We start from the raw sequence: 18,155 nt of genomic DNA on the forward strand, positions 1-18,155 counted from the left end.
GAGATTTTGAGCGAAGAAATGCAGAAGAGACCACCTACAGAGCTTATGACGGTCCGTCGTGCTAGTGACGGTCCGTAGGTGGCAGCGTAGTGCAGCTACTGAAGGAAGAAGGGGAAGTCTGACCAAGTGTGGGGCTACGGAGTTCATGACGGTTAGTCGTGTCTATGACGGTCCGTCCTGCAGGTTCGTCATGAAGTTCAGAGAAGTAGTCCCAGTACCCATATTCCAAGAGTTCAAGTGTTTTGAAACGAAGACCCTCGACGGACCGTTGTGCCTATGACGGTCCGTCATACCTGCCGTCGAGGGTAATGAAGAGAGCAGCAGAAGAAATTGCATAAGTATGGGATGACGGTCCGTCATGACCACGACGATCCGTCGCGAGTTCCGTCGACCCAGCCGCGTTTTGACAGATTTCCAGCAAATAGAGTCCTTGTTTAATTAGGTTTTTATATTCTATAAATAGTTCAAAAAACCTCGTTTTTGAGGTTAGACTCCGTATTGTTATACTCTGTATTGTTAGACATCATATTAGTAGACACTGTATTGTTAGACTTTTGAGAATCATTAGACTTTTTGTGAGATTGTTGATTACTTTGAGATTCTTGCAAGTTATTATTGGTGATTAATCAAGCAAACTTTCGGATTTTACTCTTCCTTATTGAAGTAAGTACACGTATTCTTATTTAATATATTTGAATATTGTGATTATGACTATGAGTAACTAAACTCCATAACTAGGGTTGTGGGAACCATAGGCATATAATTAGATAAAACCTAACTAAAATAACGATTCTAGAATAGTGTCTTGCATGTATTAATAATTCTTTCACTTAGAAGTCTTTTTAACGGATGGCCAACGTTAGAACTCGCCTTAATGCTACTTGCCGGACCAAGGAGGTAGATAATAGGAAAAGAATTATCAACATAGATTTAGTTTATACTATCTAATAGGCTAGTATTGATTGGTACGAGGTAATAACGTAGTCAAATATCGAATACGATGCTTAATATGAGGTAAAGATAAGGGTTAGGATAGCAACACACGTAGCCGGACCAAGGGGCGGAGTGAGATTTTCTAGATTCCGGACCAAGGATTTAGAAATACATAACTTATCACTTTGCATGCAAGATACCAGGAAAGAATTGTTATAGTTACAATTATCAAGTTATGAACATGTGGGGAACACGTAAACCCTAGTTACTTTGATTAATTGATTAAAATCCAACATTCAAAGCTGTTAAGTGTCTCTTTCAATTTAGGTAGTTCTTCTCATTCATTTAGAAATAGAAACCCCCCTTTCATTGTTTTTACTTTCCAAGGAAGTAATTGACTAAACAAAAGTAATAATAGATTGAAGTTAAGTCTAGACTATTTTCCTCGTGGGAACGATCCCAACCTCACTAGTTGGGTTATTTACTTGACACGACCGCTTTACTTCTTATTTGAGAAGTATGTTTGAGCGTATCAAATTTTGGCGCCGATGGCGGGGATATGTTGCACAAAATGATGAGGAGGTTCGATGCTAGTGATGAGCACATTAAAGAGTTAAGGGGTGATTTAGCTAGTATTGGGCAAAAAGTTGATACACATGCAATATCGATTAAACAGATCGAATTGGAAATGGCCAATTATCTGCGACAGTGAACACACGGCAACCGGGCACTCTTCCTAGCAACACTGTCCAAAATCAAAAAAATTATGCGGACTGTATGGCAATCACTACTCGAGGTGGGAAGCAAACCATTGACCCACTTATGCCGTCTAATGAGGAAAATGTGAGAACGGATGATGATAAGGTGGTAAAGGGTAGTGTTGAGGAAGAAGAGAGCAATGGAAAAGATGCAGAAGTCCCTATGAAGGTAATTCCCATGCCTAGACCACCACCACCCTTCCCTCAGAGATTAGTGAAAAAAGACCGAGGATGATAAATATCGGCGTTTTATAACAATGCTGAAGCAGCTCTATATCAATGTCCCTTTGGTAGAAGCTCTAGAACAAATGCCCGGTTATGCCAAGTTTATGAAAGATCTGGTCACAAAGAAAAGATCGGTAACTTTTGAGGATGATGATAGACTGCAGCATTGTAGTGCTATTGCTACAAGATACCTCGTACAAAAGAAAGAAGATCCGGGTGCATTCACTATTCCTTGTATAGTTGGGTCATTACATTTTGCGAAAGCATTATGTGATCTGGGGGCAAGCATAAATCTCATACCCCTGTCGATATACAAGATGTTTGGTTTGGGTGACCCAAAACCCACTGCGATGCGGCTACTGATGGCTGATTGAACAGTGAAAAGGACTATAGGGATACTCCATGATGTGCTAGTAAAAGTGGAGTCATTCATATTTCCGGAAGATTTTGTTATTCTTGATTGTGAAGTCAGTTTTGAAGTGCCTATTATTCTTGGGAGGCCATTCCTTGCTACAGGTAGAGCTTTAGTTGATATGGAAAAGGGGCAGATGAAATTTCGGTTGAACAATGAAGAAGCGACCTTCAACGTGTGTAGGACTATGAGGCAGAGTGGTGAGCTCCAATAGGTATCCGCCATATCCCACAAAGAAAAGTTGAAGAAGGGGAATAAACAAAAAAGTGCAAACCAAGAGTTTAGGGTTGGGGATTTGGTGCTTGTAGACAGTTCTGGGTCGCCTTTTCTTCCGGGCAAGCTCAAGTCCAAATGGACAGGCCCTTACATGATTACCTAAGTATTCCCTCATGGAGCAATTGAGTTAAAAGCCAAGGAGGGAGTGCGGTTAAAATGAATAGAGATCGAATAAAACTCTATTTTGGGCATAAAGCAGCGAGGAATGAAGTGATAGAGGCATACCATCTTGATGAAGTCTGAGTAATCAAGTGTCCGCAGTCGTGCCGCGACATTAAATCAGGCGCTTGTTGGGAGGCAACCCAATACTTAGAGTCATTTTAGTAATGGTAGCATTTTTATACTAATGGGTTTTAAATTTGCAGGCACATCACCAGGAAATTCTACAGAAAATTACTCTGCAGCAGTCACTGACGGATACATCGACGGACCGTTGCGCCGGCGACGGACCGTTGTATGCCTCTGTCGTACCAGGTACGTCTTTCTATTATTTTCAAACTAGAGCATACACGACGGACCCAACGACGGATCGTCACAACTGAGACGGATCGTCGTCGGGGAGTCGTTGCGTCATTAATGAGTCGTACCCGACCCGACCCGGCTAGACTCTTTTTCAAAATCAGACCGTTTAAACCCCCCAACCCCTCATTTCACCCCCATTCCTTCACTACTCCCCCTATTTCCCCCTCTCTTCAACTTCCACAATATCTCCCTCTATCAACCGATCATTGTCCCCCAAAATTCTCCAAAGCCCTAAAAGTTATAATCTACTAGTCGGAGTTGCTGCTGTGGGTGTCTTCTTGGTCACCGAGTACTTGCCCATCTTGTTTTTTCTCAAATTCTAAGGTATGTGTCTCTAATTTCTACTCATTTATCTTGCATTTTTGTTTATTAATTAGTATTAGCTTGGTTCTTCGTCATATGTTCGTTTCTTTTATATGGGATTCTGTCTAACCGAGGCTAAAAATGTTTGAAATTGCCGTGTTTACAACCCTAGACATAGGTGATTTTGCATTGCTTGTTCCTAGGTATTTGGGTTAGACAAATGTAGTTCCAAAACACTACAAGTTCGATTTGGGTCATCGGGGATGAATGGGGTACCCCAGTTCTGTCACTGATCTACAGAACGAGACCCCGATGACGGACCGTCGTACCCACGACGGACCGTCGTAGGGTCCGTTCCAAAAGCCCTAACACCCCACTGTCCATTTTTTCTAAGTGTCCTCCAACGCACATATGCAACGGACATATGCGACGGACCGTCGTCTTTACGACGGTCCGTCCTGCATAACTATTTTGGTTGTCAAAGACCCTATTCCTGAGGGTCTCTCACTTTTTCTAAGTGTCCTTCAACGGACACATGTGACGGACCGTCATACCCACGACGGTCCGTCCTGCACAACCGTTCTGGTTGTCAGAGCCCCTCTTCCTGAGGGGCTCTCACTTTTTCTAAGTGTCCTCCAACGCACATATGCAACGGACATATGCGACGGACCGTCGTCTTTACGACGGTCCGTCCTGCACAACCGTTCTGGTTGTCAGAGCCCCTCTTCCTGAGGGGCTCTCACTTTTTCTAAGTGTCCTCCAACGCACATATGCAACGGACATATGCGACGGACCGTCGTCTTTACGACGGTCCGTCCTGCACAACCGTTCTGGTTGTCAGAGCCCCTCTTCCTGAGGGGCTCTCACTTTTTCTAAGTGTCCTCCAACGCACATATGCAACGGACATATGCGACGGACCGTCGTCTTTACGACGGTCCGTCCTGCACAACCGTTCTGGTTGTCAGAGCCCCTCTTCCTGAGGGGCTCTCACTTTTTCTAAGTGTCCTCCAACGCACATATGCAACGGACATATGCGACGGACCGTCGTCTTTACGACGGTCCGTCCTGCACAACCGTTCTGGTTGTCAGAGCCCCTCTTCCTGAGGGGCTCTCACTTTTTCTAAGTGTCCTCCAACGCACATATGCAACGGACATATGCGACGGACCGTCGTCTTTACGACGGTCCGTCCTGCACAACCGTTCTGGTTGTCAGAGCCCCTCTTCCTGAGGGGCTCTCACTTTTTCTAAGTGTCCTCCAACGCACATATGCAACGGACATATGCGACGGACCGTCGTCTTTACGACGGTCCGTCCTGCACAACCGTTCTGGTTGTCAGAGCCCCTCTTCCTGAGGGGCTCTCACTTTTTCTAAGTGTCCTCCAACGCACATATGCAACGGACATATGCGACGGACCGTCGTCTTTACGACGGTCCGTCCTGCACAACCGTTCTGGTTGTCAGAGCCCCTCTTCCTGAGGGGCTCTCACTTTTTCTAAGTGTCCTCCAACGCACATATGCAACGGACATATGCGACGGACCGTCGTCTTTACGACGGTCCGTCCTGCACAACCGTTCTGGTTGTCAGAGCCCCTCTTCCTGAGGGGCTCTCACTTTTTCTAAGTGTCCTCCAACGCACATATGCAACGGACATATGCGACGGACCGTCGTCTTTACGACGGTCCGTCCTGCACAACCGTTCTGGTTGTCAGAGCCCCTCTTCCTGAGGGGCTCTCACTTTTTCTAAGTGTCCTCCAACGCACATATGCAACGGACATATGCGACGGACCGTCGTCTTTACGACGGTCCGTCCTGCACAACCGTTCTGGTTGTCAGAGCCCCTCTTCCTGAGGGGCTCTCACTTTTTCTAAGTGTCCTCCAACGCACATATGCAACGGACATATGCGACGGACCGTCGTCTTTACGACGGTCCGTCCTGCACAACCGTTCTGGTTGTCAGAGCCCCTCTTCCTGAGGGGCTCTCACTTTTTCTAAGTGTCCTCCAACGCACATATGCAACGGACATATGCGACGGACCGTCGTCTTTACGACGGTCCGTCCTGCACAACCGTTCTGGTTGTCAGAGCCCCTCTTCCTGAGGGGCTCTCACTTTTTCTAAGTGTCCTCCAACGCACATATGCAACGGACATATGCGACGGACCGTCGTCTTTACGACGGTCCGTCCTGCACAACCGTTCTGGTTGTCAGAGCCCCTCTTCCTGAGGGGCTCTCACTTTTTCTAAGTGTCCTCCAACGCACATATGCAACGGACATATGCGACGGACCGTCGTCTTTACGACGGTCCGTCCTGCACAACCGTTCTGGTTGTCAGAGCCCCTCTTCCTGAGGGGCTCTCACTTTTTCTAAGTGTCCTCCAACGCACATATGCAACGGACATATGCGACGGACCGTCGTCTTTACGACGGTCCGTCCTGCACAACCGTTCTGGTTGTCAGAGCCCCTCTTCCTGAGGGGCTCTCACTTTTTCTAAGTGTCCTCCAACGCACATATGCAACGGACATATGCGACGGACCGTCGTCTTTACGACGGTCCGTCCTGCACAACCGTTCTGGTTGTCAGAGACCCTCTTCCTGAGGGTCTCTCACTTTTTCTAAGTGTCCTTCAAAGGACAGACGTGACGGACCGTCGTCTTTACGACGGTCCGTCCTGCACAACCGTTCTGGTTGTCAGAGACCCCGTTTCTCAGGGTCTCTCTCCATTTCTGTAAGTGTCCTCAAACGGACGAGTACGACGGACCGTCATACCCACGACGGTCCGTCCTGCACAACCGTTCTGGTTGTCAGAGACCCTCTTCCTGAGGGGCTCTCACTTTTTCTAAGTGTCCTTCAAAGGACAGACGTGACGGACCGTCGTCTTTACGACGGTCCGTCCTGCACAACCGTTCTGGTTGTCAGAGACCCTCTTCCTGAGGGGCTCTCACTTTTTCTAAGTGTCCTTCAAAGGACAGACGTGACGGACCGTCGTCTTTACGACGGTCCGTCCTGCACAACCGTTCTGGTTGTCAGAGACCCTCTTCCTGAGGGGCTCTCACTTTTTCTAAGTGTCCTTCAAAGGACAGACGTGACGGACCGTCGTCTTTACGACGGTCCGTCCTGCACAACCGTTCTGGTTGTCAGAGACCCTCTTCCTGAGGGGCTCTCACTTTTTCTAAGTGTCCTTCAAAGGACAGACGTGACGGACCGTCGTCTTTACGACGGTCCGTCCTGCACAACCGTTCTGGTTGTCAGAGACCCTCTTCCTGAGGGGCTCTCACTTTTTCTAAGTGTCCTTCAAAGGACAGACGTGACGGACCGTCGTCTTTACGACGGTCCGTCCTGCACAACCGTTCTGGTTGTCAGAGACCCTCTTCCTGAGGGGCTCTCACTTTTTCTAAGTGTCCTTCAAAGGACAGACGTGACGGACCGTCGTCTTTACGACGGTCCGTCCTGCACAACCGTTCTGGTTGTCAGAGACCCTCTTCCTGAGGGGCTCTCACTTTTTCTAAGTGTCCTTCAAAGGACAGACGTGACGGACCGTCGTCTTTACGACGGTCCGTCCTGCACAACCGTTCTGGTTGTCAGAGACCCTCTTCCTGAGGGGCTCTCACTTTTTCTAAGTGTCCTTCAAAGGACAGACGTGACGGACCGTCGTCTTTACGACGGTCCGTCCTGCACAACCGTTCTGGTTGTCAGAGACCCTCTTCCTGAGGGGCTCTCACTTTTTCTAAGTGTCCTTCAAAGGACAGACGTGACGGACCGTCGTCTTTACGACGGTCCGTCCTGCACAACCGTTCTGGTTGTCAGAGACCCTCTTCCTGAGGGGCTCTCACTTTTTCTAAGTGTCCTTCAAAGGACAGACGTGACGGACCGTCGTCTTTACGACGGTCCGTCCTGCACAACCGTTCTGGTTGTCAGAGACCCTCTTCCTGAGGGGCTCTCACTTTTTCTAAGTGTCCTTCAAAGGACAGACGTGACGGACCGTCGTCTTTACGACGGTCCGTCCTGCACAACCGTTCTGGTTGTCAGAGACCCTCTTCCTGAGGGGCTCTCACTTTTTCTAAGTGTCCTTCAAAGGACAGACGTGACGGACCGTCGTCTTTACGACGGTCCGTCCTGCACAACCGTTCTGGTTGTCAGAGACCCTCTTCCTGAGGGGCTCTCACTTTTTCTAAGTGTCCTTCAAAGGACAGACGTGACGGACCGTCGTCTTTACGACGGTCCGTCCTGCACAACCGTTCTGGTTGTCAGAGACCCTCTTCCTGAGGGGCTCTCACTTTTTCTAAGTGTCCTTCAAAGGACAGACGTGACGGACCGTCGTCTTTACGACGGTCCGTCCTGCACAACCGTTCTGGTTGTCAGAGACCCTCTTCCTGAGGGGCTCTCACTTTTTCTAAGTGTCCTTCAAAGGACAGACGTGACGGACCGTCGTCTTTACGACGGTCCGTCCTGCACAACCGTTCTGGTTGTCAGAGACCCTCTTCCTGAGGGGCTCTCACTTTTTCTAAGTGTCCTTCAAAGGACAGACGTGACGGACCGTCGTCTTTACGACGGTCCGTCCTGCACAACCGTTCTGGTTGTCAGAGACCCCGTTTCTCAGGGTCTCTCTCCATTTCTGTAAGTGTCCTCAAACGGACGAGTACGACGGACCGTCATACCCACGACGGTCCGTCCTGCATGTCCGTTATGACGGTCAGAGACCCCTCTCCTAAGGGTCTCCATATTTTTTTTCAAGTGTCCTCTGACGGACACCTACGACGGACCGTCGTACCTGTGACGGTCCGTTCTGCACAAATCGTCATACTTGTTAGAGACTCTCCATCAGGGTTCTCCATAAATACATAGTCTAAGAAAGACACGACGGACCCCATGACGGTCCGTCATAGTCACGACGTGCCGTCACCAGGCCCGTCGTGTGTCACTTTTACCATAAGAAATGACATATTATTTTCAATTTTTTTTGTGTGGTTTTGCTTGTCTTGTTTGCCACTACTCGTACTAATATTGATCCTTTACAGGTACTATCTACTATGGCACCCAAGCAAGATCGAATATATGCACGCGGGCGATCGAAGTCTGTCGCCCCGTCTGCCCGTATGGTCATTGGCTCTGATGATGTGCGTGACCCCGAGTATGTGCCCCCAGGCACTTCCACCCCTGCCCGTGCTGCACGTGCTCCCAGAGCCACACCCAAAAAGGTGGCGTCCGGCGTAGTCACTGCCTCGCAGTCTGATGAGGAGCGCACACTAACCGGCACACCCTCTGGGTCAGCCACAAATGAAGAAGGAGCGTCTGGATCCTTAGGAGTTTCCTGGTCGGAGGAAGCCTCCGGCTCTGCTGAGGTTCCCGTACCCGCCACCGCTGCAGCATCGGCCTCGTCTTATGAGGCTAACAGTTCGGAATCCACATCAGGTTCACCAGCTCAGTCCCCCACCCCAGCTACTGACCAGCCCAACCGGTGGTGTGTCGACGGGCAATTTCAAGTCTACTCCGCGCCAAGTTCCTGACTGACAAAGGAGTGATGACTCGAACACTCTCCTTGGAGCGGCGGGTCCTTATAGGGAGTCTCTCGACGATGCCTGAGATCCACAATCTCTTCAACAGGCATCGCCTGGAGTGGACAGCACATCCGTTGTGACGTTACAGTGAAGAAATGGTCTGAGAGTTCTACGCATCCTATGTAGCGACTCTCCGATCACAGATAGATAGGCGGGCTGCCCCCGCCAAACAGGACCCACTGGAGCAGGTCCGACTACGGTGCGTGCAAGTTGACATTTCACTGCCTTCCATCCGCCGGTTCTATACGGCGAGGGTGTTGATGCTACTCGGATCCCTCTCAGTGTTGAGTTTGACTATAGATGGCAGCTTGTTAAAGATGGCCAGTTCCTGCGCGAGCCATCGCTGAGAGAGACCACCAAGAGGTGGATGGCCCTGCACCTGTCGGTTTATGGAGAGGGTGCCGACTGGGTGACCGAGCCAAAGGGGGCCATCAAGAAGGCCAACCTAACTTTCACGGCGAAGATCTTGTGGCTTATTGTCCACCACTGCCTTTCCCCCACAGCTGCTGATAATATCGTTACATGGGATCGAGCAGTGTTGATGGCGGCAATGATAGCTGGGTTCGAGGGGGATTTCGCGTGGCTTCTACAGGCAGTCATGCACGAGAGGGCTTTCAAGGTCACAACTACTTACCTTTTCCCGTGCATGATCTTTTCTCTCTGCAGGTCCGCAGGTGTGCCTATATGGCAGGTAGATTAGCTCAAGACCCCTATAGGCACTGTTGACGTCGTCCTCATCAGAGATGAGGCCAATGAGTTGGCCCCACGCAGAGGGCCCCGTCCAGAGCTGCCCCCACTTGCTGACTATCTTGCTGATACGGTAGCCCAGACCCGTACAGCTACGCAAGCGGCATCCACTGATATTACGCCGGTCGAGTCTATCCCGGGTAGTAGCACTGCCCCGAGCTCCTCTCGCACAACCCCTCTACCCGCACTGGTCCCGCTTGCTAGGGTCCAAAAATTAGAGGCGCAAATGGCCACACTTCTGCATCATATCCATCCGTGGATGCAGAGGTCCATTACTGAGACAGAAGAGCGCCTGGAGTTGAAAATGGTCCAGTATACAGAGCGGAAGATCGCTGAGGTTCACCAGCCCTTGGATGCCTTTGAGTTGAGGGTGCTAGCCCGGCCAGCCCCTCCGGTGGATGTGTGGATTCTTCAGGCTGCGGTCGACAGCCTTCGCGCAGATATTGACACGATCTTAGAGGCTAGGGTGCCTGAGTCTGAGGCCCCTTCTGTCGAGCCTGCTGAAGACACAGTATTGGCGGCCCTATTCGCCACCTCAGAGATTCCACCACCCCCCCTCGAGAGCATGCCTAGAGGCATAGGGGTCGAGCAGAAGACGAGGCGCGAGCACGGAAGAAGGAGCGCTGTGAGATAGAGGCTGCGAGGAGAGCCTCACTTGCTGAGGAGGAGGCGCATCAGATGAGAGCATCAGAGTTAGCGGCTGGGGCGTCTAGCTCCCGAACTGTGGAGATAGTAGGAGGCACTACTGATAGTGCGGTTGTTGCTGAGGACACCACTGAGGGTGTCCAGATTGCAGAGGACGTGGGTTCCGGGGAACCGGACCCACCAACTTGCTGATCGACGGCGCTTTGCGCCACAGGTTTGCTTCACTTACCACTCTAGTATTTAAATTTTTTTTATGCATTGGGGACAATTGCATGTTTTTTTTGTTGGGGGTGGGGTAAATGGAAAGTGAGTGTTAGGGTGAAGTCTGAGTATCCCTATTCACTATCCTCTTTTGGGGTTTTCTTGCCTGTGTTCTTTTTCCCCAAGAGACTGATTACTTTTTCTGTTGAACCGGCATGTCTATATCTTGTGTACATAGTTTAATTCTGGAGCATGATGGCTAAAATGATATCATGATAAAATGGAAAATGATGCATGACTAGGCATAGTAATTGATAAATGTGTGGCTCTAAGCATGACATAGAGGTACACCACTGCATGACCCTAAGTCTAAAATTCGAACTAGGTTTCTGATAATCTGGTAGAGTAATGAGATGTCAAGTGAGTGTGAGGAAGATTTGAATAGTCCACTATTTGTACTGAGCTAGAACTTACCTGGTTAGTCCTGCTAAAAGTAAGCTGTAATAGACAATTAGGAAAGGATCATAGGCCCTTATTCAATATAGCCCATTTCTAGCCTAAATAAAAGAAACCAAATGAAATTTATCCTTCTTTGATCCAAATAATCTGAGCTTAAATTAGACCTTTCTTTTTCACCCCAACTGATCTTTTCTGGGAACAATGTGTTGGCCCTGGTCCCTCCTTGGACATGTGCACCTCAGCTTATGCCAAAAGCATAAGTTGAGGGTGGCTAATGCAGTAAACAACCTTCGTTTTGGCCCTGACCCAACTTTGGGTATTGTGTACCTTGACTCATGGCAAAGCCATGAGTTGAGGGTGGCTATTACGAGGAATGCTCTGGAAAGTGGGGTTGAAAGAACAAAAGAGAGAGAAAGAACAAAAGTAAGGTGACTCAGAATTAGTTGAAAGAAAAGTAAAGAAAAAGAAAAATATACAAGAATTACAAACAAGAAAAGAAGAGAGTCACTTACACAAATGAAGAAAGAAGAAAAAATTGAGCAAAGGGAAAGAATATGAGAAACTGGGCGAGATAAAATGACAGAAAAGGGAAGGTTTAGCCGATATGTCAAGGAGGGCAAAAAGTCACTAAAGTATACCTAAAAATATACCCTACCTGACCCTGAGCCTATGTTACAAGCTAAAAAAGTCCTATCGTGATCCTAAGGGTTGTATAGCGAACTTAAGGAAGTGAAAATAAGGGCAAGCTTATGGCAATAGGTATGAATGAGTGTGACTTTGTTCTGAGAGCGAGTGTTGAAAAGTAATCCTTATACTCAAACTGAAATCATTGTGTGAAAAATGAGGATTTTGTTCTAAAGTGAGGACATTAGTTGCAATACCAGAATTGTTAGCACCTCGGTGAGAAATTGAAGAGGATAGGTGTTAATGCATGGTGAGTCTGTGTCATGTTCTGATCCCACAAAATTCAAGCCTAATAGTGATAGCATGCATAGATTTGATGAGATTAATCGGGATTGATAGCCAAATGATTGCAAAGGATGGATACTATTGTACAAGGATTGTGTAGTGAGTCATAGTGCGTCGCTTGAGGACAAACAACGAATTTAAGTTGAGGGTGTTGATATACCGTGGTTTCACGGTATAATTAATACTTTTTCCTTAAGTTTAGTGTGTCCAAAAGCCTTTTTGTGCTAATTTTGATATAAGTTTCTCTTTGTTTTGCAGGAAATCTGTCCAAAGCTGAATGCGGAGATTTTGAGCGAAAAAATGCAGAAGAGACCACCTACGGAGCTTATGACGGTCCGTCGTGCCTGTGACGGTCCGTAGGTGGCAGCGTAGTGCAGCTGCTGAAGGAAGATGGGGAAGTCTGACCAAGTGTGGGATTACGAAGCTTGTGACGGTCCGTCATGGCTGTGACGGTCCGTCCTGCAGGTTCGTCGTGAAGTTCAGAGAAGTGATCCCAGTACCCAGATTCCGAGAGTTGAAGTATTTTGGAACGAAGACCCTCGACGGACCGTTGTGCCTATGACGGTCCGTCATACCTGCCGTCGAGGGGAATGAAGAAAGCAGCAGAAGAATTGCACCAAGTATGGGACGACGGAGTCCACGACGGTCCGTTGTGACCACGACGGTCCGTCGCGAGGTCCGTCGACCCAGCCGCGTTTTGGCAGATTTCCAGCAATTAGAATTCTTGTTTAATTAGGTTTTTTTTTTTTTATAAATAGTTCGAAAAACCTCGTTTTTGAGGTTAGACACCTGATAGTTAGACTCTTAGATTGTTAAAACTCCGTATTGGTAAACATTGTATTGGGAGATTCTTGATAATCATTAGACTTTTCGTGAGATTATTGATTACTTTGAGGATTCTTGCAAGTGATTTTTGGTGATTAATCAAGCAAACTTTTGGATTTTATTCTTTCTCATTGAAGTAAGTACATGAATTCTTATTTAATATATTTGAATATTGTGTTTATGGCTATGAGTAACTAAACTCCATAACTAGGGTTGTGGGAACCATAGGCAAATAATGAGATAAACCCTAACTAAAATAACAATTCTAGAATAGTGTCTTGCATGTATTAATAATTCTTTCGCTTAGAAGTCTTTTTAACGGATGATCAACGTTAGAACTCGCCTTAATGCTACTTGCCGGACCAAGGAGGTAGATAATAGGAAAAGAATTATTAACATAGATTTAGTGTATACTATCTAATAGGCAAGTATTGATTGGTACGAGGTAATAACTTAGTCAAATATCGAATACGATGCTTCATAAGAGGTAAAGATAAGGGTTAGGATAGCAACACACGTAGCCGGACCAAGGTGCGGAGTGAGATTTTCTAGATGCCGGACCAAGGATTTAGAAATACATAACTTATCACTTTGCATGCAAGATACTAGGAAAGAATTGTTATAGTTAGAATTATCAAGTTATGAACCTGTGGGGAACACGTAAACCCTAGTTACTTTGATTAATTGATTAAAATCCAACATTCAAAGCTGTTAAGTGTCTCTTTCAATTTAGGTAGTTCTTTTCATTCATTTAGAAATAGAAACCCCCCTTTTATTGTTTTTACTTTCCAAGGAAGTAATTGACTAAACAAAAGTAATAATAGATTGAAGTTAAGTCTAGACTATTTTCCTTGTGGGAACGATCCCAACCTCACTAGTTGGGTTATTTACTTGACACGACCGCTTTACTTCTTATTTGAGAAGTAAGTTTGAGAGTATCAGTGGGTGAACTTACCCAACACAAAAAGATCTCACATACCTTGATAGAGATCATCCCCCGATGATTTCCACTCGCAATGCTTGACGTTCTTGACGAATTCTAGACTTCTCTCCCTTTCTTTCTTCTTTCTCACTTCTCCAAGACCTAAGTGTAATTCTATATTTTCAAAACTGATCTAAGACTTGTTTTATTACCCACATAAACCCCTAAAATAAAATAGGAAATTAATTGGTGAAAAGACTAGTTTTTTCCTTCCCTAAATTTGGATTGGGACTTTTCTGAATCCAACACCTAAACTTTCCAAAGGCATAACTTACTCATACGATATTGAAATCGTGCAAACTAGGCGGTGTTGGAAAGATCTTTCAAAAGGCTTTCCAACCATACAAGAATTACCCCTAAATCATTCTGAGCTAATAAGGTATGGACGTTTGAAAATGACCAAAACTCAATTTCACAACTTAGAATTTTTTTTCTAGATCCTTTTGCTTCCAAAAAGGATTATTTTTAGTTTCTTAGCTATTTCAAGTTGTGATATGTTACAAGAACGAAAGAGTATCCCATTGGAAAAATGAAATAAAATAATTTGTTGTGAAAATAATTGTCTAAACTAAAAAGACTATATGTCACTGGCTCGCAAATTCAATTTTTTATATTATAGTGTATTCTTTTTATTGAGATATCTTATTAAAATAAGGGAAAGTGCACAAGTACCCCCTCAACCTATGTCTAAAATTTCAAAGACACACTTATACTATACTAAGGTCGTATTACCCTATGAACTTATTTTATAAGTAATTTTCTACCCCTTTTCGGCCTATGTAATTGTAGCTTTAAAATAAAAGTCAAACAACGTTGGACCCACAAGATATTGTCACGTTGGACAAAAAGGATATAAAATTATTAATAAAATAAGTTCAGGTGGATAATAAGACCTTTGTATAGTATAAGTGTGTCTCTGAGATTTAAGGCATAGGTTGAGAGCGTACTTGTGCAATATCCCTTAAAATAACACTATTAGGGTTGTTTTTTTAAAAAACAAGTTATGATAGATAAATTATGTTGAGATTAATTATAACAATATAAGTTATGTCGAAATTAATTTTTATTAATTGTTTAATTTGTTGTATACAAAATAATGTCTTGCATAAGTTTTAGGGACATGTTGTTTGTTTACAAAATTAACCTTCGCTTTATTTAACTTTTTTATTGTTTCTTTGAAAGATTAACTATCTATTTTTTAAAAGTTAAATTTTCATTTTATTATGTTTAAATATTTTTGTGAGTGCGTTCTCACGTACGTATGTACTCATAAAATAAAACTTTTTCTAATTTATCTTAAAAATAAAATTTTCATTTTAAATTTGTTAAAGTAAAAGAGGATTTGTGATAAATTAAAATATAAATAAGCATAAGCACTAGTCAAATATATTCAAAAGTAAAAGTTATATTTATATAGTGTAGTTTTTTAATTAAAAATATTAATAATTATCATAAAAATAAGGAGTAGTGAATATTATTATATATGGTATTAAAAATAATATAGGGGGGTGGGGATGGAGGGAGGACATGTACTATTATTTTTTTTAGTGCATAAAAAATTTTATAATAAGATATGTACTATGATTTTGTTTTACATAATTTATTTATTTATTGTAATTAGGATTTTTTTTGTGAAAGAATTATTTAAGATTCAGAGAGTTGAATACTTCCAAAAATAGTTATCCATAAATGTGAAAATGGGTATAATATAATGGTATATATTTTTTATTTATATATTTTATCTCGGAATTACTATAGAACCCAAGGGGATGAATAACTTATAGCAGTACTAATTATTAGTCATGAGATAAGTTATCCCAAGCTCTGCAACCAAACAAAGGATTAAAGGCTACTTAAAATTTATCCCGTATTAACTCTCCTTATCCATCACACCAAACGATAGTGCTTATTTTTATAAAATATATTGAGGCTTGTTTTTAAAAATTCAAAATATAATAGTATTGTCCTTTTAAAATTAATGAAATATACATTATAGTTGTGTGCATATAAAATCTAATTCTAACTAAATCGTTTGAAAAAATTATTTGTTATGTATATTTTAAAGAGAAAACACAGAAAGACACCATCGAAGTTGTCCCATATTTGCATAAAGACACCTAAATTTATAAAGTGTCCTATCACCCCACTAAACAACTATATAGCGTTGTAAATTGACCATTTTTACCTATTAACTCATCTGGGTTGTTTACACGCACGTTATGCACGTCATGGTCCATTTTTCATTTTTATTTACAAATTTAAAACAGCCACATGTCATTTTCTTTCTTAAATATTTATTATTTATTCAATTGTTGTATCTTCCCCAATTTAAACTCAAAAATAGCCGTTGCTAGCCCTAAAATTTTGATTTCCATGGCAACAACAATATTGGTGCTCTCTTTTTGACGACTTCATCTTCTTCTTCAAGAAAATAAGGTATGAATTCGTCTTTTCTCTTTTAATTTCCAGTAGAAACGTTAATTTGAAGTTTTTTATGGTTGAATTTCTTCCCAATTTTGTGATTAGTTTTTGATTGAAAATGTCAAATGCAATGTTGAATCGTATTTGTCATAATGAGAATGATCCGATGTTGTGAGTGAAACTGCGATGCAAACATGTTGACTTACTATCAATGCAAACTTCATGGTCGGAGCATAAACCAGCTCGAAGATTTTAGTCTTTTCCAGGCTATCCTGTATGTTCACTAATTCTTTTATGGAGATCTTTTGTTTATGTATTTTTCTTTAATTTGTGTTTTGCGTATTTTAGGAGGATGCGTGCAACTTCTTTAGATGGAGGGATCGAGAAGAAGTTGATATACGATCCAAGTAAGTTATTCCGAGATTAGCAAACATAATTAAAGAGTTCGAAGAAGTATTGACATCTTATGAAAGTCGTGCTGAAAGTAACCAAGTCATGATGAAGGAGAAAAAGAAGGTTAAATGTTGTAACTTGAAGCTAATCGTCTTGATCATTATTGTGTGTTTTCTATGTTTAAGTCTAACCAAGAATGTGAAGGATGAAAGTTGTAGGTATGTGCAACCAAAATTTCCATAGACCTGTTTAGTTACTTTCAAATTTTTGAAATTGTAGGTGTGTGTACCTAGAAGATAATTGTCTTGATCTTGCTAGTTGTAGGTGTGTGTAACTTGAAGGATAGAATTTGTTGAATGTTCAAGTTATTGTTGTTCTTTGTTATCGAAATTGTTATGATTTGAACAATTAGTTAATGTATTTGGTTCTCTTATCTATATTATCGTGACAACAATTTGAGAAACTTCACAAATATGTCAATTACAATTAAAAAGGCAATAACAAAACAGACTAAAAAGAAGACTTCATAATCGAGTTTGATTCCAACCATTCAAGTTTGTTTGGTTACACGCAAAATTGAATTTGTTTCCAATAAAAAACAACACAAAAATATGAATAGTTAATTTTTGTTTGTGAAAATGAACAAGACAACATCAAAATGCCCTACTTCCAAGGCACAGAAGTCTTCCTACTTGAAGTTGTTTGGCCTTGGCTATTAGCAGCATTAGCAGCAGCTACAGACCTAGTTTGGATAACATTTTCAGCCCTCATTCTTTCCAGGTTGCTACTGGTAATAGTTGTCTTCCCCTTCCATTTGAATCTGCGTACTTGTGGGTAGCCAATATCACCAGTGACAACATCAGCCCTCTTTGTCACTTTTGTACCAGTATTGACTACTCTTCTACTTGGCAATCCAGGCTGCTTAGTCAAATAAATACACACTCAAATTTTAGACAATTAGGTTTGCAATGACAATTGTAAACTTGCATTGATAGTTGTAAACTTACATTGAGAGTTGTAAATCCATCTTTAGCTTGGTATATTCCAACACCTACCATTCTTTGCATTTTAAAAGGTCTTGTTTGTCCTCCACTGGTGTCCTCATGTTCTACTGGTATCTTCCCTCTTCCTAGGCCTCCTCCACTGCAGTTTGCTTCAGAACTAATTTGACTATGTTGAGTCATTCCTCTTCCTCTACGTAGTCCTTCATTCACATATCTTTCTAGAGCCATTTCTCTCCCTGATCCTGCTCCTCTACCTGTACATGTACCTGTACCTCTACCATTTACAGTCTGTACTTTGAAATCAAAATATTAAAGCGTATCTATACTATGTGACAATGATATAATAATTAGATATATTACCTCTGAGTTTGTAGCATTTCCATGTGATTGAGCTGGAACACCTCTGCCACTTGCTCTTCCTCTTGTTGCTCTTCCTCTTGTTGCTCTTCCTGTGCCTTTTCCTCTAACACTTTCAGTAGCCTGTATATTAATATATCAATGCATATACATCTACATATAGCATGCATTT

The 18,155-nt window shown here is 43.4% G+C and overlaps 1 protein-coding gene across 1 annotated transcript; it reads right to left on the reverse strand.

Annotated features, from left to right (window-relative positions):
* Window positions 1-17,285: 17,285 nt before the first annotated feature.
* On the reverse strand, window positions 17,286-17,854 carry LOC107002054. Its single transcript, XM_027912232.1, has 2 exons — window positions 17,630-17,854; window positions 17,286-17,540 (listed from the first exon to the last, which is right to left on the reverse strand). The coding sequence occupies exons 1-2, from the start codon at window positions 17,852-17,854 to the stop codon at window positions 17,286-17,288; spliced, it is 480 nt and encodes a 159-aa protein (XP_027768033.1).
* Between the last annotated feature and the right edge of the window lie 301 nt (window positions 17,855-18,155).

This window comes from Solanum pennellii, chromosome 10, assembly GCF_001406875.1.
Source record: "Solanum pennellii chromosome 10, SPENNV200".
NCBI lineage: Eukaryota > Viridiplantae > Streptophyta > Magnoliopsida > Solanales > Solanaceae > Solanum > Solanum pennellii.

Coding starts and splice junctions, on each gene's coding strand:
- LOC107002054 (XM_027912232.1), bottom strand. CDS start 17,854: ATGGCTCTAGAAAGATATGTGAATGAAGGACTACGTAGAGGAAGAGGA. Junction 17,541..17,629: donor ATGGATTTACAACTCTCAAT/GTAAGTTTACAA, acceptor TTGACTAAGCAG/CCTGGATTGCCAAGTAGAAG.